At 40.7% G+C, this 27879-nt stretch overlaps 1 protein-coding gene across 2 annotated transcripts in view; it reads right to left on the minus strand.

The window, feature by feature from the left end:
• The window catches only part of ATXN7 (ataxin 7), a 91102-nt gene that overhangs the window by 24008 nt on the left and 39215 nt on the right, over nucleotides 1-27879 (minus strand). Inside the window, exon 4 of one of the 2 annotated variants that reach the window (XM_036117110.2) lies at nucleotides 25123-25227. In XM_036117110.2, coding sequence (XP_035973003.1) covers nucleotides 25123-25227 — 105 coding nt within the window. Of the gene's footprint in view, nucleotides 1-9448; nucleotides 9625-25122; nucleotides 25228-27879 lie in introns of those variants that run through there. The other variant, XM_036117111.2, reaches the window with a different exon arrangement.

Consider the following 27879-nt stretch of genomic DNA (forward strand, 5'->3'; position numbering starts at 1 on the left):
TGGGCCATGGCTCTCTGTATCGAGGTCTAGTAAGTAAAGCTCACTGCTACTACCTGTTCTCAACCAGTGCTTTCCAGACTTCCATCAACTGCAAACTATTTTCATCATTCTTACCAAAGCCACATAAAATGCTCTTTTTTACTCAACATTTTTATTTAAATGATCAACTCTACTGTTCCATCCTCCTCCTCAGCCAAGATTAACCAGTCTCTCTCAGGGGGGCATCACTGGTGTTTCAGACAGAACAATTCTTGTACAGGATTTCAGGATGATTAGAGGTCTTGCCCCCTATCCCTTAATCACCAGCAGTGTCCCTCTGCCAGGGGCAACCTGAAACTACCTTCCAATCCATTTTTACATCATCCAATGTGAAGCACAGTACCACCCTCAATTGAGAGCTATTTCTCCAAACAACAGTATCTACAAAATAGGTTTTGATAAGCTTGTTATATACATTTTCTGACATATGTTAAAATAAATATTAAAATATTCCTCCAAGTTCATCCACAGCAATCTTGTACACTTCCGGTAGAAGCGTACTAAAGGGATACCATGTTTCTGCTAGGAAGAGGGAGAAAAACCCCAACTACAACTTTACTTTAACAAAGTATACTATTTTTACTGTTCTCTGGGGATCAGAATTCTCAAGCAAGTGTCTTAGAGTAAACGTGATACATTTTCTCTTGATAATCAAATGATGTAAATAAAATTCTTAATCTAATTCAATACAGTTTTGGTTGTAATGCTTGTTTTGAGAAAGTAAATTTATTTTAAAGTCACTGATACACTAAGGAACGAATTGAGCATAATGAAATATTGCACTTGCTTTTGCAAGATTTCATCTGCAAAGAGCACTATGTCAATGCAGAAAATTACACCTGGCTAAACCGAGCCACGTGGGCGTACACAAAACACACCCCTCCCCCCAAACACCCACCATCCACCCCAGGCCACCATGGATGTGAGGAGCCGTACCCATGCACAACCGGTGCTACAACTTTCCCTCAATTTCAGATAACCTCTGTCCACTACTTCACAAGGGCTCATAAGCCGCAGCCCTTCCAACACCTACTTCCAGAAGCAAATGTCAGGTCGTTTTCTTCTATTTACCTACTCTTAACCATTTAATCCATGTAAAACTGTGCTACCATTTTTGTTAGGTTCCTATCTGTTTTGTATCACTAATAAAGTTTTGAGTATTGTGCCCATAATCCCATCTTCCCAGTGAGTCTCATGTAGGTTGTATTACACAATTTTGCACGACACAGTAATTCCTTAGGAATGCGTGCTGTGACAGCAGAACTGACTGTAACTTCAAGCTTGTCCTTTTAATTCTCTGCTCCCATCATAGTCCATTGCTGCCATTTTCTTCAGCTAACACTTCTTTTCTAGTCTATTAACTCTTGATATGGGATTTTGCACTAGAAAAATCAAGCATCAAAGCTTCCTAACATTAGAAGTCAGCTGATATATCAATAACATTTCAAAAAAATTGTATTTTCTACTTCAATAATAAAAGCTATTTAGAAACTAAGAATGGCAATCTATCATGTGAATTTCTTTCATTCACTAAAACTTGAAACAGACTAGTGTGATGTGTGTGTGAGTACGCGTGTAACAGATTCTGGCTGAAAAGTGCCAGCTCAAATCCTTGTCATGCTGCTGAATTAAGCTGTTCCTTCACCTCATGGTCTGGTAACATATTCTCTGGAAAGGGCGGTATCTGGCTTACCCTCTGCGAGAAAGCAAAGAGGAAAAAACAAATTTAATTACAGCTGAGTTGGACTCTCCTCATCCTTTCACTGTGGGCCTTTATTTTCCATAAGATTTTAAACTGGGCTTCCAGCTTAAAAAAAAAAAAAAAAAAGTGTTCCTAGATCAAAAGAGAAATGGGCAAGTTATGGGTAGGGTTAGGGACCTTATATTAAGTGGGCAAACTGGTGGCCAGATGCTAAGCTTAACTGCAGTGTGGTTTGGTAAGGAGTCCAAGCTGAGTTTTCAAAGCACTCCTCTCTCCAGGGTCTGGCACCAGCTCAGAGAAAGCACACTCGGTTGTCCCTGAATGAGGAAGGCACTTTGAATGGCTCCAGCAAGAGGGAGAGATAATCAGGCAGACCAACAGATAGACAAATATAGATACAGGGAAACACAGAGCAGAGACCCAGACCAATCGACAGGCATGGGTGAGTGGAGGCCAGGGGCAGGGGGAGAGCGGCGGAAGTGGTATTGGGGGTTTGGGCTAAACAGGGCAGACAGACAGATGTGGAGAAAGAGGTACAGGTAAAGAGGGAGAGGGGAAGGAGAGAGAAAGAGACCATGTGCCAGCATACAAGAGATAGATGCATTGGGCTTTTTCCCCCTGTGGCTTGAACGTGTGCTACCACTGAAGGCAATGGTAGGATATTGGGAAGGGTAAGGTAGAGGACAGCTCTCTTTAAGTCTTCCAAAATGGAAAGCAACCAAGTATACTGAGCTTGCAATCTGGGATTCATGCAGAGGTTTAAAAATATATGTATGTACGTGTTGACACCCAGGTACAAACCAAATAGGAGTTCAAAGCAAATCATTAGATATTTTTAAGTCATAAATAAATACTGTTTTGAAAATAACTAAAAATAATTTATATGCACAAGTGTCAAAGTTAGGACACAAACCTAAAAGGCTGTCAAAGCAAATTGTAACTTCAAACCATTCATGCTGGAAAAAAAAAAAAAGTCTACAAGGATGTATGTCAAATTTTAAGCAGTTTTCCCTGGGATTAGTGTCTATTTTTTGAAAAATTTTGTATATTGTTTTATTTTTCTACAATAACTATGGTTTACTTGATTATACTTTAAAAAAACAGGGGCATTTCCTGTGGTGCGCTAGCCTCAGTCTCACACATGCCAAACTACAGCAAGGCATATTACTGTTTATGAGCAAGGAGTCAATTGGTCCCATTCTCAGTGGTCATCACGTAAGAGCAGGCAACAGCACCTAAGAGCTACTAGGACCACTTCACAAACTTATTTTTGCTCAGGGCTCTTTTATTAATGTTTTATAACTCAAACAACTGACTGATTAGAAGTCTCACCTTCAGCAACATCAACAATAGTAGCCACTGTTTACTGGGCAGAAACCACGTGTCAGGCACCATGCTGTGTAATTTACAGAGGTTATCTCATTCAGTCCTGACCATCTTTGTACAAAGCAGATACTGTTATGATCCCCACTTCCAGATAAGGAAGCCAAGGCTTTAAAGGACTCATGATAGTTGCCCAACATCACCCAACTAGTTAAGAGGCACAGTTGGGATACAATCCCAGGCAGGTTGACTCTAGCACCCAGGCTGGACCACACTATAATCCACCTGCTCTTATGTGGTGTTATTAGCAAGCCATAATATGTGGTCCAAAGGCAGGCAGAAGAGAGGGGTGACAGTGAGGGTTGGGACATAAAACAGTAGGAAACCCATCTTCCCAGGTGCTCAGCAAAAAGAGGCTAACTGCCAGAACAAAAGGCTGCAGAGGCTAAACACACATGGTCGAGACACAATTTTAGTGAACTCAGGATAAGGATCCAGAATCCGTTTAAGGGAAACCCAGGTTCTTGTGGATTTCATCTTTCCATTTTGCAAGTTGCTATCCTAAAGATTAGCTATGCATGTCAGCCAGTGTAGCTTTATTCTTTTTTGCTCAGGAGAGTTTTAAGCCATCAGAGATGGTTTGAAGAGTAAATTTTGATAGAAAGTTATCAGGCAGGGCGGTCTTTCTGGCTAAAAAGAACATTTTACCAAGTTCCCAGATGAGCCTGTTTTACTAAGAACCATCAGGAGGGGCAGCAAATACCTGTTCTATAGGATTAGGCTGGCCCCCCCCGACTCTGGACCAATACAATGCATGCTTCTTGTCACTCTCTGGTCTCTGGTAGGTCATGGTCGCCTTTCCAGCAGGGGCTCAGGGCTGTCAGGCACAGTCTTGATATGGGCTAAGTAACCACCAGCCTGAATAGAATCCAAATAAAGAATCCTTTTTTTGTAGATTCCCTGAAAGGGCAAGAACTTTGGAATCAAGAGACAGATGGGTTCAAAGCCTTGCTCTGCCACTTACCAGATGGGTATCGCTGGACAGTAACCTGATTCCACCCACCCTGGCAGCCTCTTCATCTGTCATGCCTACCCTGCAGGGCTATTGGGGATTAAACGATGGAGAGTTGTAGACCCCGCAGTGCAGGGACGATTATAGACCAGGCACTGGGAACTCAGCAGGCACCAAGACAAACGCCCCTGTTAATTCAGCTAATGCCAGTTACAGACTTCTGTGAGAAAGGTGTGCTGCTTATCGAAGGAGGCAGAAATCACTTACTAATAAACCTAACCCACTTTAAGTTATCTTCTCCGGTGGGGGACAGGTGTAGGCTGCATATCTAGTGCATATGTCAGTCCAGGAAGAGACTAAGCTCTTCTCCTAAAAGCTCAGAGGAACAACTTTTAAAATTCATTTAAAAATGAGTAAATTTACACCAACCAAAAAGAACGCTCATTCAAGCTATTTTATCAATAAAAAGTTGGCTCATTTTTCTGACAGAAATGAGTCACTCAGAAAGAACTGCAGGTGAATGGAATGGAATAAAGTGAAGATCAAGTCTCAAATTCAGCTTTATAGATCCAAAGGTGGAAATTTTAGGCCAATTATTGAAGAAATGATTCCTAAAACTCACAAATTTTTCTCTAAATGAAACCGACACTTTTGGATAGATTTGGTCAGATAAGGTCACAAAGAGTGTGTACTCTGTACAGAAAGGCCTTATGAAAAATACCAATCCACACACTTCAAGGAATGTATGATTTCATGGGGTCTCTGACAGCCCCATCCCACTAATACTCTACAACTGCTCCCTTTGAAAGCAAGGATTTTTTAATAATCAAGGTTGTAGGGGCGCCTGAGTGGTTCAGTCGGTTAAACGTCTGCCTTCGGCTCAGGTCATGATCCCAGGGTCCTGGGATCGAGCCCTGCATCGGGCTCCCTGCCCAGCGGGGAGCCTGCTTCTCCCTCTCTCTCTGCCTGATGCTCTGCCTACTTGTGTTCTCTCTCTCTGTCAAATAAATAAATAAAATCTTAAAAAAAAAAAAAAATCAAGGTTGTAACATGGCTATAAAATGTTAAATGCACATGTATGGATCGTTTGGCCAGGTATAGCAAGTAATAACTGCATGTAACAAAAGGCTCAGTTTGGAAACTTAGGATCATTCATTAAGCAGGCCCTTCACAAAACTTATTAAATTGTTTATTTTAACATCCAGGTTGAAAAATAACGCTAATGTGCTTATTATCCAGCTCCCAATTAACCCAAACTATCATACTTCACTTTCAAGTTGCCAAACACGATTCGTGGAGGTGTCAATTGGCATCAGCCGTCTTTCTAAGAATGACCCTTTAAAAAACATCCAAGATCAAGGAACTATAAATCAAGACTACATAAACATTTTTCAACTCTCAGAGCATCTTCCTTGCACATCTCCTTTGCTCCATCCACATCAGGGTTTTCCCTAGACTTTTGACATTCAAAGCTGAATCCCATTCCAGATCTTGCGTCATTTCTATACATTATCTAGATTATGATCTTCTTACTATACTTTTCAAAATTCAGCAGCTGACTAGGCATATGTAATTTAGCATTCTCCTAAGCATTATCGGTGAAACCATGACTTTGTGTTTGACACAGTAGTTATCTATTTTGTTCCTAATAACTATTAAAAAAAATACATGGCATCCTATCTAAATTCACAGTGTGGACATGAAATCACTGCATGTGAACATGAAGCATTTAATGATGTCTTCTCACTACTTTCACAGTCAACTTTTCCCTGTAAGTTTTCTTCTTGTCTAAAGGCACGCTCATGTGTCTGACCCGCAAACACGGTCTTACCCCACTTTCTGTCCTCGCATATTCTCTTTAATTCTCAATCTGCTTTTTCTTTGATCCAACTTCTTTAGGATCCCCAGACACTCGATTAGACTACTCCAGAGAGAGCCTAGTGTAGTCCACAGCTAAAAAAAACAGCCAATCCATAAGACTATCCCTGGAATATTCAAACCTCAGGTTGGGGAATCCAGAGCTGACCTCTGACAGGCAGTGCCTCAAAGGACAATTAGCCAAAACTGGAGCTGGGAGGCAGCCTCAGAAAAGCATGCTTAGGTGGGTTACAAACGGCACTGAAAAACAGGGAGGAAGAAAAAGTCTTTACCACAAAGCACTCAGCATCATTTCCACTAGAGAGATTTAATTGAAAAGGATGATTTCAACACTGGCTGCCCTAACAAATTAGTCTCCAACTGCGACTTCTGCCAAATGCATTTCTCCTCCCCCTAATGCAGAGGTGCTTTTAAATTAAAACATAAGGGGAAAGTGCAGAAAAGAGAGTCATTTACAGCACTTGGGCCACTTGAAACAACTTTTCACCAAAGGTCTATCATCAAATTATCAAGCTCTTCAAGTCAGTGCTTTATGACGGAAATAAAAGCCCCACTAAAGTATGCCGGGTCTCTTGGCATTTCCCCGTCTCTGGGCAGGGTGCGCACTTGCAGCATCCCCATTCACACTAGCTGCATGAAAGAGAACAGATCACAAAGGGCAGATTACAAGGGAGAACAACTCCGACTCCAGTGGGGGAAGGGACAGGCGTGAATGGATTGTAAATAATGTTGCTAAGAAGGGAGCAGAAATATGGCAACTTCAAATAATCCTCTTGCCAGGAATTCCTCCCATGGGGAGGGACTGTTCTTTCTGTACTCTGCTTTCAAGTGTGTGAGAAATATGAAAAACTTAACTGAGTATCTGGGGGTACTCCTCCCCTGCCATCTTAACTTGTAGCTCTCTGCAAACACTGTTACAATGACTTTTTTAAAAAGTCAAGTACTTTGTTAGAGGAGATGAAATGAAAGAGAAAAAGAGGAGGCACTGAATGGTTATCACAGGAGATCACCTTGGCTGTGAGTATAACATCATTTCTTCATAATCACTGTCATAAGACAGCTTGTTTTAAGGGACAGTGAATGGTCTAAATGACCAGTTCATTTCCCGATGGGGGCCCTTCCTATGCTTCTGCGACTGTGTTCAAGGTGCAGACTCAGAGCTGAGGGTTATCATCATGATCTCGAACAGGCATGCACAGATGTTTTTAGTGAAAGTACCTTTGGGGAAAAGGCTGCTGCTGCCTTGAGCAAAATACAGCCACCAAACTCTAGTTCTGCTGCCACCGTTTCTGACTACAGGCTGGCGTGCCACAAATGACATGCTGGCTGACACTTCTACGCTGCTAACAGTCCTAAGGACCTCGCTCTGCCGTCCTCAGGAAGCACAGTGTTACCCAAAGGATGCTGGCAGAGTACAGCAAGCCATCACCCTGCCTGAAACAAACATGATCTCACCGAGTGATGCACAGCATTTCCCCCAGATTCGCTCCTCTCTCCCTCTCCCTCTCCCTCTCCCTCTCCCTCTCCCTCTCTCTCTCTCTCTCTCTCTCTCTCTCTCTCTCGCAGTTATCAATGCCTTGAAAAATCTGCATTCCTCAGGTATCAACATGTGAGAAGAAAAAAGAGGCAAAACCAAAAATCGACCAGTCTCCAGCTACTTCTGGTTTAATCCTTCACTGGTTAGGGAACGAAGCATCCTACAGTTCGGTGACTTATCATTCCAAGTTTAGTGTTCCAATTTGTTATATACCAAGTGCAGTTCAATCATCAACATACTCAGTCCTTACCCAAGCTTCTCCGTAATCACATTTTGGGCCTATGTCCCAAATGAAAGATACAAGGCTATCATCAAAATGCAAAAAGGGAATTTAAAAAAAAACAAAGTATGCCTTTCCCACTCCAATCCAAATTTTACACACATACACACACACCCGTGCACACGTGCGTGTAGGAAGAGACTGAATTAAAGGAACCTGGTAAATTTAAATTTAAATTTTCATTGTTTTTGTTTTGTTTTTTTAAAATGAAAACTGCTACGCACGAATCCCCACAGGGAACACTGTCTTCCCAGGCCAAAAAGGAGTAGCAAGTCCAAGGTGCAATGGAATGACAGCACCATCTGCCATCAAGAGCTACACTGAGTCTAAGTCACATCCTTATTGCTATTCCCCACTAATTTTGTATCCTTTTAATTTCACTTTATTCTGAATGGGGGAGGGAAGCAAACAGTGAACACGGGAATGACAAAAACCTCAAACTCAGAACACAGCCCCCAAAGCCTTCATTAAGCACTCTGTTTAATAGGAATGGGTGATTTATTACTTAACAATGCCAATGTGTTCAATGAATCTGTAGCACACATTTTTTTTTTTTTTTTTAAAGAGAAACAGTATCTGCCCCACCTTCAGGCTGGAGCTATCACCTAATGAACATCAAAAGCAATGTTCAAAAACGAAACCACAAACAGCAAAACTAAAACTGCCTGACGAGAGAGTTTTAAAAAAAAAATAAATTTTAGGGAATTAATAGCAATTTGATTAAAGGTTTAAAATCTGTCTATATTTACAGCCCTTCAAACTGGTAGCTAAATTTCAACCTCAATTAAAATCATCCGGTCAAGCTCATTACTGCAGAAGCCATGAAATGTGACTCCAGGGACAAGTCAAGAACGCCACTGTCACCTCACGCCCTGCTCACCCACAGAAGCAGGAGACAGGGCAACTTTGGGAACAGACTCCCAACACAGCCAAACACAACCAGCTGAGCTGCACTGGCTACCCTTGATAACACAACCGAAAAAAATCATTCTTTCTGGCAGTCAGTATGTAATTAAATTTTTATACACTCACTTTAAGTTACTGAATGACTTTCCAGGGCTACTGTTTGTATTTTGAAGTTGTTTCTCCTCTTGACACAGTGTTCTGCTTGAAACTTTGCTGTGGATTTGAAGTATCTGACAAAACAGCTTTCAAACACATTCTACAGGAAACACTATGAACTGCCTGTCACAAAACCTCACTTACCACAAGTGAGATAAAAAACAAACAGTTAAAGCGTGTCACAGCGTTCCTCCATTTTTAGAGAGCGGCTTAACTAATGCTTTCCCTGTTTTGAGATACGGGAACTGTTTGGTGCAAACCTCAGCATTTTGTTGGAGTTAATAACAAACTAGACTCCTGTCTGCGTTTGAACTTTGTCCAGACCACTCAAATGACATTTCAGAATGGCTCCTGTGAACGGCTTGCGGCAGCTAATCCCCCTTGTTGCGATTACCCACTCTGATCCACTAGCTCTGCAGAGCTCACTCCCTCCACGACTTGAGCACCGTACAGCTCAGGGCCTGCTGGCAGAGAAGGCCAAACGCCAGGAGGAAAGAGGCCTGCACGAGCTCTTCCATGTAACGATAGCAAAGACCTAACCCACCTCCCGCAAGCTCATCCACAACTGGGCCCCGAGCCAAGCCCAGCCTCTGGAAACTGCCTCGGAAAACTTACCCAGTGCAGCTTTCAGCCCTCGTGCGGAGGAAGGGCTGTTCTGGAGAGGCTTCTTGTCACCTTCCATTCACATAATCTGGTTGTGCTTCACTGCACACTTGCTACTGCAAGCTTGCATCATGACTTGGGTCTGCCCACCAACTCCAAATATGCTCCATGTTTGGTCTTATGTAACATTTGCTACTACTGTAAAAAGCACTTGAATTACAAAGGTCCTGGCAGATCAACAGAAAACAAGGGGTGGAGTCTAATTTCATCTAATATGGTCATACAAGGCGTCCTGGCTGGTGTAAATTAATCCTTCTACTTGAGAGGCAACTTGCCAAAACTGGGGAAGATGGAACTTATGAATTTAACCTGCTAAACTGTGAATTTTCTCACACTCTGATTTTTCTGAATACCTTGAAATGGATGCTGCTGCATCCAGGTATATTAGAAAACTTACATGATTCATTATACAGCCTACATGTTAAGCCTCCATAGACCTAGAAGTTTTAAAGTTAATGCATTTCTATAAAAATCAGCAGCCTCTCTCAACATTTTATGTCCCCATGATCTATACTTAAAAATAATTAAAATTTGTCATACTGAAGCTTACTTTTCCTTCCTAAATCCAGTAACAAAAATCTTAACCAATTTTCTGTGCATTTTTGTAAAATACATCTTATGTCAGAAGAATATATACCTGATCGTCCAGAGTTTGGTGTTCAATCATTACATGACTGACTAAAGCTGGGACCTTTTATACTTTTAATCCAAAAACTTCTCTCACTGATGGCTCTTTATAAAGTGTCTTCCTGGTCTGTTTCCCTATCTCAGCCCTATCATACTCCCCACAAAGCTACCCCCCACCCCCCATTCTCAATCCCCAAATCTTACGGTCAAATAGACATGGAAAAAAAATGGCCAACTGATCTGAGTTTTATGATGATAAAGGCTGCACACATAAATAGACTCGGATGCCTGATAGTTCAGAATGAACACTTTTAAATGTCAAAAGGAGGGGGGAAATTCCTCTACAGAATCCCATCACCCCATAGAGAATATTTGGCTAGAAGTCATGAATTACATGTGTGGAAAAGATTTGGCTTGGAAGGGGTGGGAAAGAGTCATGAGTCGTAGGAAATGGTTTCTACTAGACCAGACACAAATTCTAAATTTACTCTAAAACAAAAGAATAGTAGCCACACTGCTTTAATTTCATGGCAATCATTCAGATCCTACCCAAGGCAGCAATATTAAGATCCAGAGGGTTTTCTGAAACCTACTTTTTTTTCCCCCCAGACTTCTTACAGTCACATTCAAACAATGCAAAACTATGGTCATCCCTAGAAGATGCCAGAACACCAGGTAAGGGGCAACAGCAGGTCTCAGAAGCCCAGGATGAGAAAAATCTTCCAAAAGTTTAGCAAAAATAAGAAGTTTAGGTTAATTCACCAAAGGTCTTCTTAAGCTAGAAGAAAAAATTCCACTGCTATCCTACCTGATTGCAACAGGTCTTAGCATTGTTCACTGCACCCACCCACCCCCCCCAAGGGGCAGCTGAGGAGTCTCCTTGATGTCATGGCCACAGGACAAAACTGAGATAAGACGCCCTTTCTCAGACTAAGCCTCAGTTCCACATCACTGCACCTGTCAGGCCAGACCCCAGAGTCCTCGCTGTTCTCCCAGCACAAATTCTTGACTTGACTTTCTAATGTTCCCTTTTGTAGATGGCGGTAGGGCAAAGGGGGAAAAAATCCTTACAAACCCCAGTCAATCCATGAGTTCTCAGAACCAAATCTTATCTCTAATTCTGATGAAAACTAGGGTGGATTTCAGCAAACATTCTTAATTGCTACAAATACACATCTATATTTAATTTCACAAACAGCTGACCCTTGAACAATGTGGGGGTTAGGGGAACTGACCCCCTACACCCCACAGTGGAAAAATCTGTCTACCTTTTGATTCCCCAAAAACTTAACTACGAAAAGCATCCTACTGATGAGAAGCATTACTGTTAACATAAAGCTAATTAACACATATTTTCTATGTCATACATATTACACACTGTAGTCTTAAAATGAGCAGGGAAAAGAAAATGTTATTAAGAAAATTATAAGGAAAAGAAAATACATTTACAGTACTGTATTTACTGAAAAAGCTCTGCGGATAAATGGATAAAATCTGCACAGCTCAAATCCATGTTTTTCAAGGGTCAATTGCATAAACAAGAGAGAAGCAATTCAAACTTATTTTTAAGATCTATAACCAAAAAGGGATGAATGACAGTGTAAGTCAGGAAAATATAATTTTGTACAATAAGAATATATACAAATACAAAAAAAATGGGCATAAAGCTTTAAATTTTTAAACACACACATTCTCCTCCCTGAATGCCCCGAGTAAAATGTTTAAGCAAATACTTAAATACCACTTTGTTCTGCTCAGACAGCATTCTTACTGTTTTCTACAAACCAGCTCCAGATATCCTATCTAAATGAAGTTTATTTTGATACTAAGTTTCCCAATGATAGCTCATATTTAAGTGTCTAGGTCTGGGGACATGGTCACATTTCATTTTTCCTATGAAAAAAAAATTCAAAGACTACAGACTAAAAAAAGACTGCAGACTAAAATACCATTTTAATAGAATAACATCCATGCCTTACAGACCAAAAATTGCAGGTATCGGCTGTGTTGTGGATGGTGTGCATTCATCAGTTTTATTCTGGTGCACAAAGGGAGTCCTGAGCTGACAAAAATTCTTCGGTGAATGGGCCTGCTCCCAGCAAAGGAGTATACCAGCAGCCGCCAGGAAGGGCAGCGCCTCCAGGGCCTGGGCTGAGGGGGCAACCAGCCCGCTGCAGTCTCATCACTTCCAGTCATGCGGCCTAGTCCAGGCCAAGAGCCTTCTGTCCCTCAGGGTCTGCGTCCTCTCCTGGGAAGTGCTAAGACCGCCTCCTCCCGCTGGGTTGCGGCGAGGAGTAAGGAGGTCATGCACATAATGTGGAGCCTGGCACCTCTTCAGTGCCCCATACGGGTTAGCTCTTATGAGTGGAATCAAGGAGAAGTTAGATGGTGGACATCATTTCAAAGAAAGGGGGAAGAGGACAAAGAGGTGCCTACTGCCGAAATTAGTGACGTCCCCAGCAAATCTTGGGATTTCCTAAATCAAATCCTGGAGAGGCCGGCCAGTGTCATTCGGCGTTCAGCAGGGCCCCCAACATGTTGCCGGCCGCGGCGGGGGGAAGACTGTGCTATGTCACTGGTGGTAGTCAGTGCTCTGGTTCACAGGAGCGCAAGTCTCCGCTGACTCCACTTCAGTGTCTCAGCAGGCTGGGCAAGTTATAATTGGCCTTAATTGGCACTTACAGGAGCTTTAACATTCCTCACCTGCTGCCAAGGAACACTTAAAGGGGGAGAAAGTATTTTCAAACTTGGAAATACCAAGCGATTCATTCAGCTGTGGGCCTGGAAGCCTGCTATCCAGAATCAGATTAGCTTCACCAAAGAATGTTGCTATGCTGTTACCCAGTGCTCATTAGGTACTCGCGCCGGATTAGGAGAGGTGGGAGATGAAGTAGAAATGGGGATAATTCACGTTGGGGGCTAATCATGCAGCAGCCTTCTTCGGGCTGGCATCATCTGATCTTTTGGTGGATGGCTCTTCAGGGCTCGGCCACACTTCATGTGTGTATCCCCTTTCAACAGTTCTAGTTGTTCAAAGGCAGGCCAATAAAGTAAGTATAACCTCATGGCCTGATTTACAGAGGCTTTGTGTTAACCACAGTCTGACCTCAGTCCAGTCATTATTTGATACACAAAGTGAACACTGTTAAAAGGTGACCAATCACACCAAATGCAAGGGGGATAATGAGATCAGAAATAAAACTGACAACAGATTAAAATCATCGGTCCTGCTGTTATCTTCTAGGAGCCTATACATTTTGCAGAGAGGAATCCCAGCCTAGCAGACCTAGATTTCTCTCCTAAGGTAAATTCCAAGCAGGATGAATAGAAATTTCCCACAGATGCCAAGAAAATTGCCTATGATTGCTTAAATGAATATTTTTTTTAAATCATTGCTCATTTTGAAAGATCTCTTTGCCTCATATCATTCCATATTACTCAAATTCAGAAGATACGTGCTAACACTGGTAAAAAAAGTTTGTGCTTGTTTCAGAGACTTGGTTCAAAGTCAAATTACAATCAATCGTGTGTGTGTGTGTGTGTGTGTGTGTGTATAAAACACTTTAAGATGCTTTAGCAAAAGAAACTGAATTTTAGAAAGATAAATAAAACACCTACTCCTGATGGTGATACTTTCATACATGCCTAGTAGATATAAAGTATTAACAGCCTTTGTGGAAAACAATCTAGTAGCAGCTATTAACAATGCCTATCAATATCCTTTCTGACCCAGGATTCCCTTCCTGAGACTCTAATCCCACAGAAGCAAAGCCACCAGTAGTTAAGGACGTTTGTAGCAGGAGGGCTACTGTAGCTTTGTTCATGGAGGCAAAAAGCAGGAAATAAGTGTGATGTCCACAGACAAGAGGACTTCGAGGAGAAAGCTACTGCCCAGCCACACCTTAGAATAGTAAGCAACCATTAAAAAGGGGGGATTAGCGTTATCCTGGCCTGTGAATGAATTCCCATGTGGTACTGCTGAGTAGAAAAGAAGCAGAAGTGTGCGTAATAGAATCCATTTTTCATAAAACTATGATCAAAAGTCCCTACTAATAAAACATAGGATTATATGTGTTCATATAGATTTATTAGTATGAGAAAAAATATAGAAGTATGTAAACTAAGTTATGTACTACACTGTATCAAGTTACATAGATGGTGTACAGAAAGAGAAGACTGTTAACAGTTGGAGACAGTGAGTAGGGAGAAAGAGCCAATGAAATAAGAAAAAAGGAGGCTGAAGTGAAACAGCGTATTTGAGATTATGTATATATATAAAAATATATGATGTTTATATATTTAATATATTCATGCATCATTCAAAAAATCCATAAACTAATTTAACAAATTTTTGTTCTTAAAAAATGCAATGTGAAAGGAGCTGAAGAAAAATTTAGACAGCATTACATTCTGGTATTACATCAAACAAGCATATCCTGATTAGGGCTCCCATTTCATTTGTTTGGCTAAGCAGACTGAGATTCAAGTAGCACAACTGAACACACTAAGAATCACATAGAAAAAAGGCCTATTAGCCACTCTGGCGAAACAGTATTTTAACATTCTAAAGCTCACTACAAATCTTCAGTATTAGAAATTCTAACAATCTTTTGAAAATATCAAGCATAAGAAGCAATAAACAAATTTCACTCCAGAGTTTATTTCTGACTCTAGGAGACTATAGATCAGGAACTCTTAACATGTGTGATTAGGGGCTTACTGCTTGTATCTTAACTTTTAAAACTGAGATAATTACCTTCCCTGATCTCTCTCTCTTTTTTTTTAAGCTTTCAAACACACAAGAGGAAAAGGTATAAAATTTCTTTGAAGTTCAATCTGAGAACTGTTGTCTTAATAACAAAACGTAGAAGTAAACCTAAAGACTGGGATTTCTATATACACAATGTGAAATGAGGAAGCCAAGAGCTAAGTTTAGCCACTGCTCCCTTGCCTCAAACCAGTTTGTTTTATGGGCTTGGACTAGCACATGCATGGGCGGAATTATTCCAGCCAGGTAGGAGGTGTTACATGCATAAAGAAGCAAAAAAACTCCCTCTTCTGGTCATATGTAAGACCACAGCTGAACAGGGTTGGAATAGCAGGTGTCTGTGTATCGTAACCAGTAAACATACACATTAGTCTTGTGAAGTGACTCAGGAAAAACATCTTTTAGCAAATATAACTAAAATGCGGCTTTATATACTGAAATATCCCCCTTTAAAATCTGAAGCACAGCCATCCCGATGATTTCTATATATAGTAGACAGGTCAAGAAAAGCACTGGTGGATAAACGGTATTTATTTACTGATTGATTAATGCTGCTAGAAACCCACATTTTCACTGCCTTATTCCGGTGATGCAAATCAGAACTGTTGAAGTAGTTCATTAAATCACAGTAATACTAAGCTGGAAGGCAGCTCTGACCAGCCTCCATATGGAGAATCAATACTCTGAAATAAATGACAGACATTCCCAAAGAAGAATGTTCTTTAAAGCACTGCCTGTCATAATGCAATACTGAGAAACTACATGTCTACCAATAGAGGACTGGTGAAATTCATTTAAATACACTAATAAAGTGGAATAATAGGCAGTCTTTAAAAAGAAGTGGCGTAGTATGAATTCACATGAAAAAATAAGATAGGTTATTAAGTTAAAAGTAAATTTATAACATATCCAATGTTAATGTGAATGAGGGAACAAGAAATATGCAGCCAAATAGGTCTTTGTGCAGGGTCTAGAAAGCTTCCAAGGGTATATGCCAAACTGCAGCCCTGAAAAGTAACATGGAGGAGCTTTATTCATTCTGATTTCATATTCATCCTCCTCTTTTGTATTTATTTTTCTTTTACAATGTATATTACTATGTTAATAATGAAAAAAACATCAAAATGCCTGTGTTTTTGCTTTGGAATTGGTATGTTTTTGTTAGCTGAATGAGAAGCTGAGAAATCCCAGGAAAGCAGGCACATCCTCTTTTGCTTCCCAGCATTTAGGACTAGGTAGGCACCTAGGACTAGGTAACTACCATTCCACAAAACAACAACAAACTAAAAAGAATAAATGACCCCCAAGTTTGGCATCATTGCAATAATTATTTTCAACCCCTACAATATTTAGAAAATGCCTAAAGACTGAATATAATACATCAAGGCTTTTCATTCCAGTCAGTACACCTCATTTACAAAAAAAAAAAAAAAAAGCCCCCACACAAATTGGAAGAACAACTCCCCTGGGTCCATAAACTAGGTAAATTCATCCAGTTGCCTGAGCCAAAAACCCCATGAGTCACTCCTTGTCCCTTCTTTCCCCATATTGCTAATCCCCTGTCCATCAGCAGACCCTGCTGGCTTTCTCCGTCCATGCCGACTGCAATTCTGGCCACACTCTCAGCTTCTCCAGCCTCTGCTACAATCTCGATGTAAGCCTTCTCTCCTGATTCAGCTCTCAACTGGACTAGAGCAAAACAGCTCACCAACTGGTCTCACTGATTCTGCTCCTGCCCCTATGTTCCACAGAGCAACCATCAATCAGATCAGGACACTTCCTGCTCAAAACCCTCCAGCAACTTCGAATCACCTGCACTGTCCAATCCTGATCCTTTGGTGGCCCCAAGAAGATCCCAGTAGTCCCCCCTTTTCTGAACCTTAACCCAGACCCCTCACGTCCTTACACATTGCTTCTCCACCTCCTCACTGGCCTTTCTGCCATGCGCATTTCCACCTCAGGGTCTCTGCACCTGCTATTTTCTCTGTGTCCAACACCGGTCTTCCACATCTTCAGAAGCCTGGCTCTTTTTCTCAGTGAGCTTCAAAATCAACACCTCAGAGAAGCTTTCTTTGACTAGCCTTACATAAAGGGTCTTGCCCCAGTGGTCATTCTCTCTCACAATATTCTTAGCATTTATCACTACTTGACGTAATCTTATTTTACTTGATTTTGTCTCCACCCTCCCTAACCAGACTGTAAGCTGCAAGAGACACTGCTTTAGTAGTTCAGTAGGAGCAATGCCTAGAGCTGACACTAGGTACTCAATAAATATTTGTTAAAAGCATGAATAATATCACAGCCAATTTATTTTTTTAAGCAATTGGAAAGGCACATTAATAGAGGCAGAGATTCATTAAGAGGAAAAATCAATACATTTTATAACTATAAATTTAAATGTTGCTCCTATAAATGGCATAAATAACCTTTTTTTTAAAAGATATTTTTTATTCATTTGAGACATAGAGAGAGAGAGTATGAGCAGGGGGAGACGCAGAGGCAGAAGGAGAGGGAGAAGCAGGCTCCCTGCTGAGCCAGGAGCGCAATGTGGGGTTCGATCCCAGGACCCTGGGATCATGATGTGAGCCGAAGGCAGAGACTTAACAATATGAGCCACCCAGGCACCCCAATAACACCATTTAAAGATACCGCTTATTATATAACTGAGGAAAAAAGATAAAATACTAGCTAGGGACAAAGTGGTCCTTTATTTGATACTACTGAAGTTATATGAAAAAATTAATTAGCACTGTTTCGCTTGTGGCAAAGAAAAACTGAATTCACTGCATTTATTTTGTATCATGTTTTTTTTGGTGACAAGAAATTTAGGTCAAATGGTCAACTTCAAATTTCCACTGAGAGTTACACTAACGTCCACCTTCATATCATTCACGTTTTGATGTGCCTGCTCTGGTTAGTTCCCTTCCCTGACTCAGCCCTGACTGCTGGAGAAAGGCTTGGCATATGTCTCAGAAGCAAAAGAGTGAAGTATGTTTGGCTCTGCAACAAGTTTCAATCTTTATACTGACTGCAGAAATAAATATGCCAACCAACTCTTTAAAGAAGCTACGGAATGATGATGGACCTCGCCTTACCGTCCGCGACTGGGGGCCATCAGACTATGACAGACCTTATTTTTGAAAAATAAATTTGTTAAAATCTGCACGTTAAAAAAAAAAAGCAGCAGCAGCAGCAGCTACAGAATGTTATGGGGCTGAAACAAGAAGAGGAGCTTGGCTTTGGACTACTAGGATTTAAGGTTAAAACAGAGTAGGAGAACAGGCTGAAGAGAAATCCAGCAACTATGCTAAATCGATTATCTACCTACTACCATTACGTCTTCGAATTACTGAATGTTCTCTCTGAGGTAATGGGTTTACAATGCTGACCCAGCTACTCTACGCCAACTTTAAAGTTCTACCTGAGCTAGGACATCTGTCACTAATGATAGTTTTGTGACATGTGGAATTCATTACATCTTCCCTAGATTTTCTTTTAACTCTATACATCCTTATTACATGCAAGAGAAATAGACAGGAGTCGCCAGAAAAGCTGGCCTGGTACATTTTATCCATGTGAAAGAAATTTAATCTAGGAGTTTTATTTGTAAACTGGGAATAGAACTATCCACTCAGTGGGTTGCTAAGAACAGGAAATGAGACAATACATACAACAATGCTTTGTGAATCACCAAATACTATTAAAAATCATCATTAGTTTGTGGACTTTTAGATGAATGGCAATCCTGAAAAGATTATCACTAAAAGTTTCAAAGCAGAAAAAGGCCCAGATTATAAAAATGCAGGGGCCAAATTTAGCCAGCACAATGGACAGAACAGAGGAACATTTTTTTCTTTATCCAAAAACAAAGTTACTTAATGGCCAAATAAAATAACTCATTCAAAATACCTGAAATTGTTACTTTCAACCATATGGCAAAAGGGGAAGGGTGTTCTTTATTAAACAGCAAAAGCTCTGCTTTGTGATGTAGATTAATTCAATCAAATGATAGCAATTACTGGTCACAACTACTGAAATGCTGTCAACAATGGGAATCAGCATTTATGCCAGAACCAGCCTATCGGCTCTCACAGATTAAGACTCATTCTGCTCATACACTAACATTCTTTGAAACCAATTTAATTAGCTCAAAAAAGTATGAGTAATTTCTGTTTACTCATCTTCTGATGAAAATTACATTTTTGAAAAATATAATTTATGCTGGCATCTAAAAGAATCCACACCACCTCAGTGCACTTCAAGGAACATTAAATTCAAGCGATGTGTGCGGCTGTTAATTTTGCAGGATCGTAATATCTGCAAGTAGAGAAAGATATAAGATCACAGCAGTATTTCTGCTAATGTTACTTTCACAGTTAAGAAAAAGCCAGACTTATAAAATTCCAACCCTCCACCACACCTCCCATCTATGAACAGAGGTCTGAGAGAGGAAATAGGTTTTACGCTGAGGACCAGACTCACACACCACTCACGGTGACTGGAAGGGGCTCAGTACATAATCAATACAAAATACCAACTGATAAAAGATCAAGGGTATTTGTCCTCTGTGATCCTTTTGCAGATCAAAATGTGACTTGAGAATCTGCTTCTTAGGCATGACAACTTCCTAGGGCTGGGGTTGGCCTCAGGGGACAGACAGCTCCTTAAACATGAGAAGAAACCAAATCCAACAGCTTGAGCCGGTGTTCCCCAAAACATTGAGTAGGTATCACTCCCCATCATTAACAACATTAAATCTCAAGTGACAACTTACTCCTTTCCCAAATCTCTTTCAATTCTTGGTAACAAACACCACACTATCGGGTGGATAACACTTGCCTAAAACGTGCTTGTCTCCTTTTCCACAAAGGGAGCAGGCCTCAGGGCTCAGAGCTAGCACAGGAAGAACATCAACAAAGAATTTAATCACCTCTTCACTTTATTTATTTTTACACTTAGCATCTCTGGAAAACACCACCAGTCTTCCTGTTGATGATTCTGGTTAGATTTTCTTTGTAAAGGATTTATTTAAATAGAAGTGGTTTGATTTAAAGAAAAATATTAAGTGGAATTATGTAAGCACATCATAAATAGAGAACCCAATTGATTAAAATCGGGGAAAGGTGGCAGAGGCACATGTGACCATGAGGCCTTGCTCAGGGACGCAGGGCTGAGCCAAAAGGTGAACAAATGGGTCAACTTAATTAACCTGGGGCAAAATACTTTAACAGCTGACTTTCAAGCAGGGTTTCAATTTATTAGAGATTCTAACTGTGGCACCTGTCCAAGCTGAACGACCAGCATTCACTTATTTAACCTAGGTAAGATCACCTCACGTCTGCACAAAACACAGGTTGAGAGGAATTAAGGTATTCTTCGTAAGCAAACTCAAAGAGAAGCAGCAGAGCAAAGACCAGGACATGCACACAGTGTGTCAGAATCACTTGGGAAGCTCTTCCAAAACAAAACCCCAAAGACACCCCACAAATCACCAGCGAACCCAACCTGTTCAGATCCATAGCCAACATATGTAAATAGGACTACACATTTTATGCTATTCAGTAGCCAATTTAGGACCAACACATTTATTACTAGATAACTGAGGTTCCCACCTTGGTCAACAACCTCAAAAGAAGGGTGCTTCTGGCCCTAAGGAACGGCACCATCTCAGCCCTCCTCCGTACTCAAAGTTTTAGAGGCAATTAACAGGGCATTTCCAGCATGTAATAAAAAAAGTTAAAAATCAGTTTAAAAAAACAAGGGCCTCCTTTCGAGCCATCCTTGCTAGACTCAACAAATTGCTGAGTGCCAATCTACATCAGTCACTGTGCCAGGCACCACGAACACAAAGCAACAACCCTGACAGAGTGGAGGGATCTGCTGTGATCCCAGGGCATCCCGGCCAGCCTGGGGGTCAGAATCCATCTCCGGAGTGGTTTAGAATGTAGATTGCTAGGTCCTATCCCAGAGATTCCCATCTAGTCAGTCGGAATGGTCCTTGGGAAGCTGCCCATTTAGAAAGCTCCTCTCTGATTCAGATGCACAGCAGGTTTGGGATCCAATGATTCAAATTATACTTTCAAATCTGAAATTAACAGTAAGGAACATCTTGCTCTCAAAAATACCAAGTAACTAAAGGAAAAATATGCAGTATCCCGGACTAGTTCAAAACATTAAGACAACATCAAGAAAGTATGATATTACTACGCCGCTTCCAAGAAAAAAAGCAATCTATACTATGAAAGCAAATAGACCAATGAGAAACTGGGAATGCCAAAATGACACTACTATCAATCAACATCATTGCTCACATGGAAATCCTGGTTAATCGTTAGCTCCCAAAAAAGCAGCTCGGCTAGCAAAAAAGTATATTATCTCTCACTACTCTTGGTAATAAGCTGCTCACCAATTCACAGTAACATTACCACCACCAAGAACCGATTTACAAGCCTTGTTGCTATTGTGGCTTCCTTCTCTGCCCTGGCAGCAGTGGTTTTAAAGGAACTGCCTGTTGGATTTTGCAGCAACTGCTCACTTGTTCATAAAAGTCACAGATGATTATCAGTAATACATTAATTCACAGAAGACTGCCCACACATTTTCACCAATTTCATGCACAAAGATAAGAAAAGAGAATCCCTCGATTGGCAGGTATGGATTCTTCCTAATACCTAATAAACAAACTATAATGGCCACTGGGAAGGATTTTGAATTTAAATCTCTTTTTGGTGTTAACACATAAGAATGCGCCTTGGGGAATTACAACAAAAAAACACATGGGTTCCAAAAAAACAACAAACAAAAAAACCAAAACCAAAACCAAACTTTTCCTGTTATAACCCCTATCCCCAAGGATAGAAGAGACACTGGCAGCACCGGGAATGCTTCTTGGCACTGGAGACCCTGCCCACCCCTCCTTCCCTCCAGGTGAGTGGTGTGTGGGTCCCAAATCTCCCCAGGGTCATCACATGGTGCTTCCCTCCACTTCATGCAGTTGCACCCAATGCCTCACATCTACGCATGTCCAAACCTCCTGTTTGTTTGCCATCAGCCTTCTCCTTGGTTCTGCCTCACAGAGGGAGGTCCTTCAACATTTCCCAGCCAAAAACCTCTCTCAGAACACTTGGGCCCCAACTTCCTGCCAGGGACTCTTCTCTCTTACAGCTTTAATATTTCTCTTGCCACTAGAGGGACCAAGCCCACCCCCACCCAGTGGCTTTATCAGTCCCATCCCAGCCCCTGCATAGCCACAAAAGGCATTTGAGTATGTGAATCTTGCATTCACATCTTCTCATTTACATGTTTGAAGTGACCACCATTCCTTTCTCCTTCTACAAGTATCTTATTAGAAGATACTGGGTGGACGAGGGACTGGTAGAGAAAAAGGGTAAAAATGTGATTTTATGGGACTCCCTCACCCCTGTCCCCAGTACACTGACATTCTTAAAAAGAGAGTGAGAGAAAGAAAATCATTTCCATAAGATACGCTGGAACAACTGTGTGAGGTGCTTCTGGAAGAGGGGACCAAAAGGGCCCCTTTCTGCCTAAGGGAGTCCTGGAAGAGGTAACACATTTTTAGTGGGCCTTGCCTTAAGCTGCAGCTGTTTTCACACTGCCGTTTTTGGTCCCTTTTGATCCAGTCTGCCCCCCACCCATCCTCTCTGGAGGACCACTAAGTCACCACTCTGGGGCTAAGAAACTTGGAGCACATCCCCACGACACATCAAGGCCAGGGGCGTCTAATGGGCACTGAGGCTCTGACAGCTAGCCCCAGCCTGTCTCGGCACACTGCCCATCCATGTGTGGGAACATCAGCCCTGGCCAATGGAGACTCCATGCAGTCCATCCCAGACAGCGTGCAATTTCCTGCCTCTGCTCATATCATCGCTACTGCCAACCTAGGGCCACCAAATGTGGCTGTTCAGCGCACAAACTGTGAAGTTAGGTATGGTAGCCCTATCCATCCCCATCAAAACACTTCCATTTTAGGGGATTATAAGTGATTTTTAAAAAGTATTTTCTGCATCCTCCACAATGGACATGTATTACATACCTAAAAACTGAAGAAAAACATTTGCACATGGGACAACAGATCCATTCTACTCTTCAGAACTGCCTAACCCGAAGGCAATTTTCTCTAAGAAGCCTTTTCATCAAGAAGCAATTTGTGTTCCTCCTTATTCTTAAGACCCTGGACTATTTTTTGACGTTAGACACAAACCTTCCTGTATCCACAGCTGTACTTCTCTCTCTCGCTCATGCCTATTATGTGTCAGGCATTGTATGAGGCGCTTTACCATGTCGTTTCACTTATGGTCACTAAGAACCTATGAGGTTGCTATTACTATTCTGACACTGTAACAAAGGAAGCTGAGGATGGAAAACTTTCTCAGGGCAAATGAATAGCTTATAGTTCTTTCAAGTTTAAATTTAAATCCAGTCTAGTTTGGCTTAAAAATCCTGAACTCCAAAATACTTGGCAATTGATTAACTGCCTTTTCCAATACTAACCTCTATGACTCTTAATCAGGAAGACAATATCTTATTCACCTTTGTACTCACTCTAGAGCCTACCCCAGGGCTTCACTGAGAATCAGAAACTCAAAAAACCTTTTTCTGGTTACATAAAAAAATCTATTCCTTCAGGAAAACATGGGGGGATGTTGATATGATGACATGACTCTTAAAACAACTGTTGTCCCAACAGCAAGCCTTGTAAGTTTTAGCTTTAAAATGTGCCTCAAAGCTATGCTGTTTCCCCTGCTCTAGTGCCCCACCTTAGCCTTAGTCTGTTATCATGTCTTGCCTTTGAACTCATCCCTTCTACCCTTCTACAATTTATTCTCAGCAAATTCACCAGTGAGGTCGGCCTATGTTACTTTCTTATATAATAAGCCCTACAATGCCCCCAAGCTGCTTCTTATTCTGGCCTTCAAGGCTGTGCACGATCAGGGTCCCTGCCCACAAGCGCAGACCTCTCTAGTCTCTACTTCCCTTCACTAACTACCCTCCACCTATGGTGGTCAACTGTGCACCAGCTCTTCCCTCTGTATAAGAATGCTCTTACTCCCGATTGCCACATGGGTGGCTCCATCCCATCACTTACAGTTCGGGTCACCAGGGTTACCTCCTCAGAAGCCTCACTTAAACACTCTATCTATAGAACGATCCCGTTGTTATTCTGTCTCAAGCTTGCATCTGTAATACTGAGGACAATGAAGAAACAACTCACAGTTGTTTAAAAAGTATTTCTAGTTAGTTTTGCCTGTCTCTTAAGCTAGATTGCAAACTCCAAGGAGGTAAATAAGGATCATACTACACATCCTCAAGCCTGAATCAAGGTGTAGACTCAAATACTTCTGAGCTGTTATTGAACCCAACTGGGTATAAAACTATGTCTTTAGGTGGCATTATAACAAAGCAAAGCCATTTTATTTGGATTCTTCCATGATTAAACACCCAGACAGCAGGCGTGGAGCCTAAAAGCCCAGGGATGGCTCAGGGGTTCATGAAATCCCTAAAGACACATTGCTTCATTTCTAAGTATATGTGCATTTTAATGGAGAAGATGTGATAACTTCATCATATTCACAAATTGAACATGATGTCAAGCTGGATTTAGAACTACTGAACTTGGAAGTTTCAAAATCACATTTCCTTTAAGAAAGACATGTATCCACACTGTGTATATATGATTTTACCATCCACTAAATTCACAACCATGAGGTCTAGAAGGAAATAAACCTTTCACTATACTGACTCAATTATTTCCAGAGATTTTATAAAATACATTTCTCCTTGTCTAATTTCAATAAATTAGAATATACACATCACTTTTAATAAAATTCAGAAAATACCCAACATCTGATAGGCATTAACCCATTCGATGAATTAGAAAACCTGACAGAGGGAGGGATATTATATCCTATCCATGCTGTCACTGGCCTTCAGTTTATTTTATTTTATTTTTTAAAGATTTTATTTATTTTTCAACAGAGAGAGAGAGAGACAGCGAGAGAGGGAACACAAGCAGGGGGAGTGGGAGAGGGAGAAGCAGGCTTCCCGCTGAGCAGGGAGCCCGATGTGGGACTCGATCCCAGGACCCTGGGATCATGACCTGAGCCGAAGGCAGACGCTTAACGACTGAGCCACCCAGGCGCCCTGGCCTTCAGTTTAATCCTGCTTTACCTTTTACCCTCTAATAATGATTTTTAAATGGTTGAGCACTTACCGTAATGTGATTGAAATGCCTGCGGTTTGACAACCTGATTACAGTCGTTACACACCACCAAGTAGAAATCATCGTGGGCTGGACACAGACCAAATATTGGCATGTCTGCAACAAAGAAAGAGCATCACTCACTCATCTGGTTCTGATGAATATGAAACCATTTAGGCTAGCAATACTTTCTAAAGGAGCTGCCCTAAGATGAGGTACACCAGTTCAAATGTTACTCCAGTAACATGTAAAAGTCACTGAGGCACCATGACTATTAAGAGAGAAATCAAATCAGGCTTACAGAAACACTGTTCAGAGTTAAAATAAAAGGCACCAAAAATCATCAGTATGAGGTGAAACAGACAAATCTATTAAAATGCAAACAATGAATACACTCACACAATAAAGCAACTTTAGATGAACTCCACCAAGGGTTATGGGTAAGAATCTTCAACCACATAAAATGCTTAGCAATTCACAAAGCTGTATCATCTAATGGTTTGATTTGTTTAACTATGCATTCTATTCCAGCCATTTGGTCTCTGAGTTCTATGGAACAGTTAAGAAAGGAAGCAGAGGTTTCACTGAAGAGTAAAATTGCCGGTTTGGTCAGCATGTAATACAAAGAAAATTATTTTTATACTCTTTTTTCAGGTCACAAGAACCTCTAGTCCTTTTGCTCACATACTGGTGCTCCTGAACACAAGGAACTTTGGTACAAACACAGCATTTCATGCATTAATCTCAGTTCAGTTACTAGACTAGGGCAAGATACAAGTTGAACTTTTTACAGTTAAGTTAATTAAAACACAAATGTAAAACTAAACTATCTGCATATACACAAAAACTGAAAGTGACTTGATATTTGGTAATATGTGGTTAACTAAAAAGTCCTAACCATGAATAATTATTTATTAACAATAATCCAGGTAGGGAACAGTGCTAACATTTCAGATCCAGAATCTAATGTCTTAAATCAAAATTGGTGATTTTAGGGGCATCTGGCTGGCTGAGTCAGTAGAGCATGGGATTCTTGATCTCTGGGTTGTTGAGTACAAGCCCCACATTGGGCATAGAGATTACTTAAAAAAAAAAAAAGATATTTGCTGAATTTAAATAAGTATTGTACACTATTTAGAATATCTGCAATGAATGGATAATTAGCATATTTCAATTAGACAAATAGTTTAGTAGACCAAATACCAAGTTTAAAGGGGAAAAAAGATCCAAAACTAATTGGCATCCGTTTTCTTTCCTGTAAGATTTAATTTCACACTTTCTCCAGCTTGGGTGATCATGGTAGTTTTACAGGAAAAAGAAAATGCCCTGAGGAGATGTAAAGTGATTATAGTCTAAAAGCATCAAATTACTAATCTAATATCTACACATGGATATAGTTCAGATTTTCTTAAACAGTTTCTATTACACTAAATTGCACAGATCGCTAGCTATAAATCTGAAATATACCAGGGACCAACAAGATTCTGGGATGCAGTGGCAGCACTGAGTAGTTTCTAGGTGCTATGATCTCATTCTTTTCTCACAACTACCTAGGTAGATACCATTACAACCCCACTCTAAAAAGGAGGAAACTGATTCACAAAGAGATGAAGTACTTTGTCTACGTCAGTAGCTGGGATTCCATTCTGACTCACAACAATGGCTTGGATCTGGTCCCTTGAAGATCAGAGGAACGTGATTTCTAGAAATTCCTTCCAGTTTCCACCTCCATTAAGTTGGTATGTCAGAGCTGAACACCTTTGATAAACTGATTAGATAATGCAAGAAGCTTCTAGTAGACTACTGACTTCTGTGACTAAGCTTAATAATTTAATGAAAAATAAGAACCAAACAATGTGCTATTTTCCTTGAAAGCATGCCCACATTAAGTTAAAAACAGTACGTGTGGGGGAAAAGGAAAGGTTACATCCATGCAATGATCAACATGTAATAAGCCATTTTCCATGGCCACAATTTCTTGACATATTTCATTTTAAAAATAAAATAGTTTCCTTTAAGTTCCATATACCCCTGTGCTAAATGCCTCCAATACAAGACCAATTAAGAAAATCTGAATTACAGAACATAGCATTCATAATTTACAGCTGTGAAGTATGAAATGTCTATAAATATCAGTTTCATTAATGAAATTGACTCAATTAGTTTTATTAATTAAATGGTAGTTAAAACAGCATTAAATTGTCTCACTTTAGATTTAGGCGACTGCAATGTGGTGGTTTTGTGTGGCTTCCCACAGCACTCAATGTTAAGCAATGCTGTTTAAAATATATCACTTTGCCAGACACCAAATACTTCTAGGGACTAGCCCCCCAACCCCTTTATAAATAAAACAACTTTAAAAAATTAAGAACTGTACCAATCCTTTCAAGTAATAGCAATTCAACTAGCCACAATAACCTTTATATAGAAAACTGTTCTTTTTTGCTGTGATTCCTTTCTTCCTTTTGTGAGATTTAGAAACACTAGTAAAAATAGGATAGGAGTCATTGTGTAACGGACCAGGAATCTATACTTCTGTAAAAACTTCAGTTTCCTCAATAACTTAAGATCATTTGCAATCGATGATGACAATAATGAGGATAAACAGCTGGCCTTTACTGAGAGATTGCTATGTACCAGGCCCTGTGCTAAGGACTTTTTATATGGTTTATCCTACAATAAAATCCTCATTTTACCGATAGAGACATGAACTTGTCTACTATCACCCACCAAGAAAGCATAACCAGGACTCAAACTCAGGTGTGCTCT

Source organism: Halichoerus grypus, chromosome 1 (assembly GCF_964656455.1).
Source record: "Halichoerus grypus chromosome 1, mHalGry1.hap1.1, whole genome shotgun sequence".
Classification (NCBI taxonomy): Eukaryota; Metazoa; Chordata; class Mammalia; order Carnivora; family Phocidae; genus Halichoerus; species Halichoerus grypus.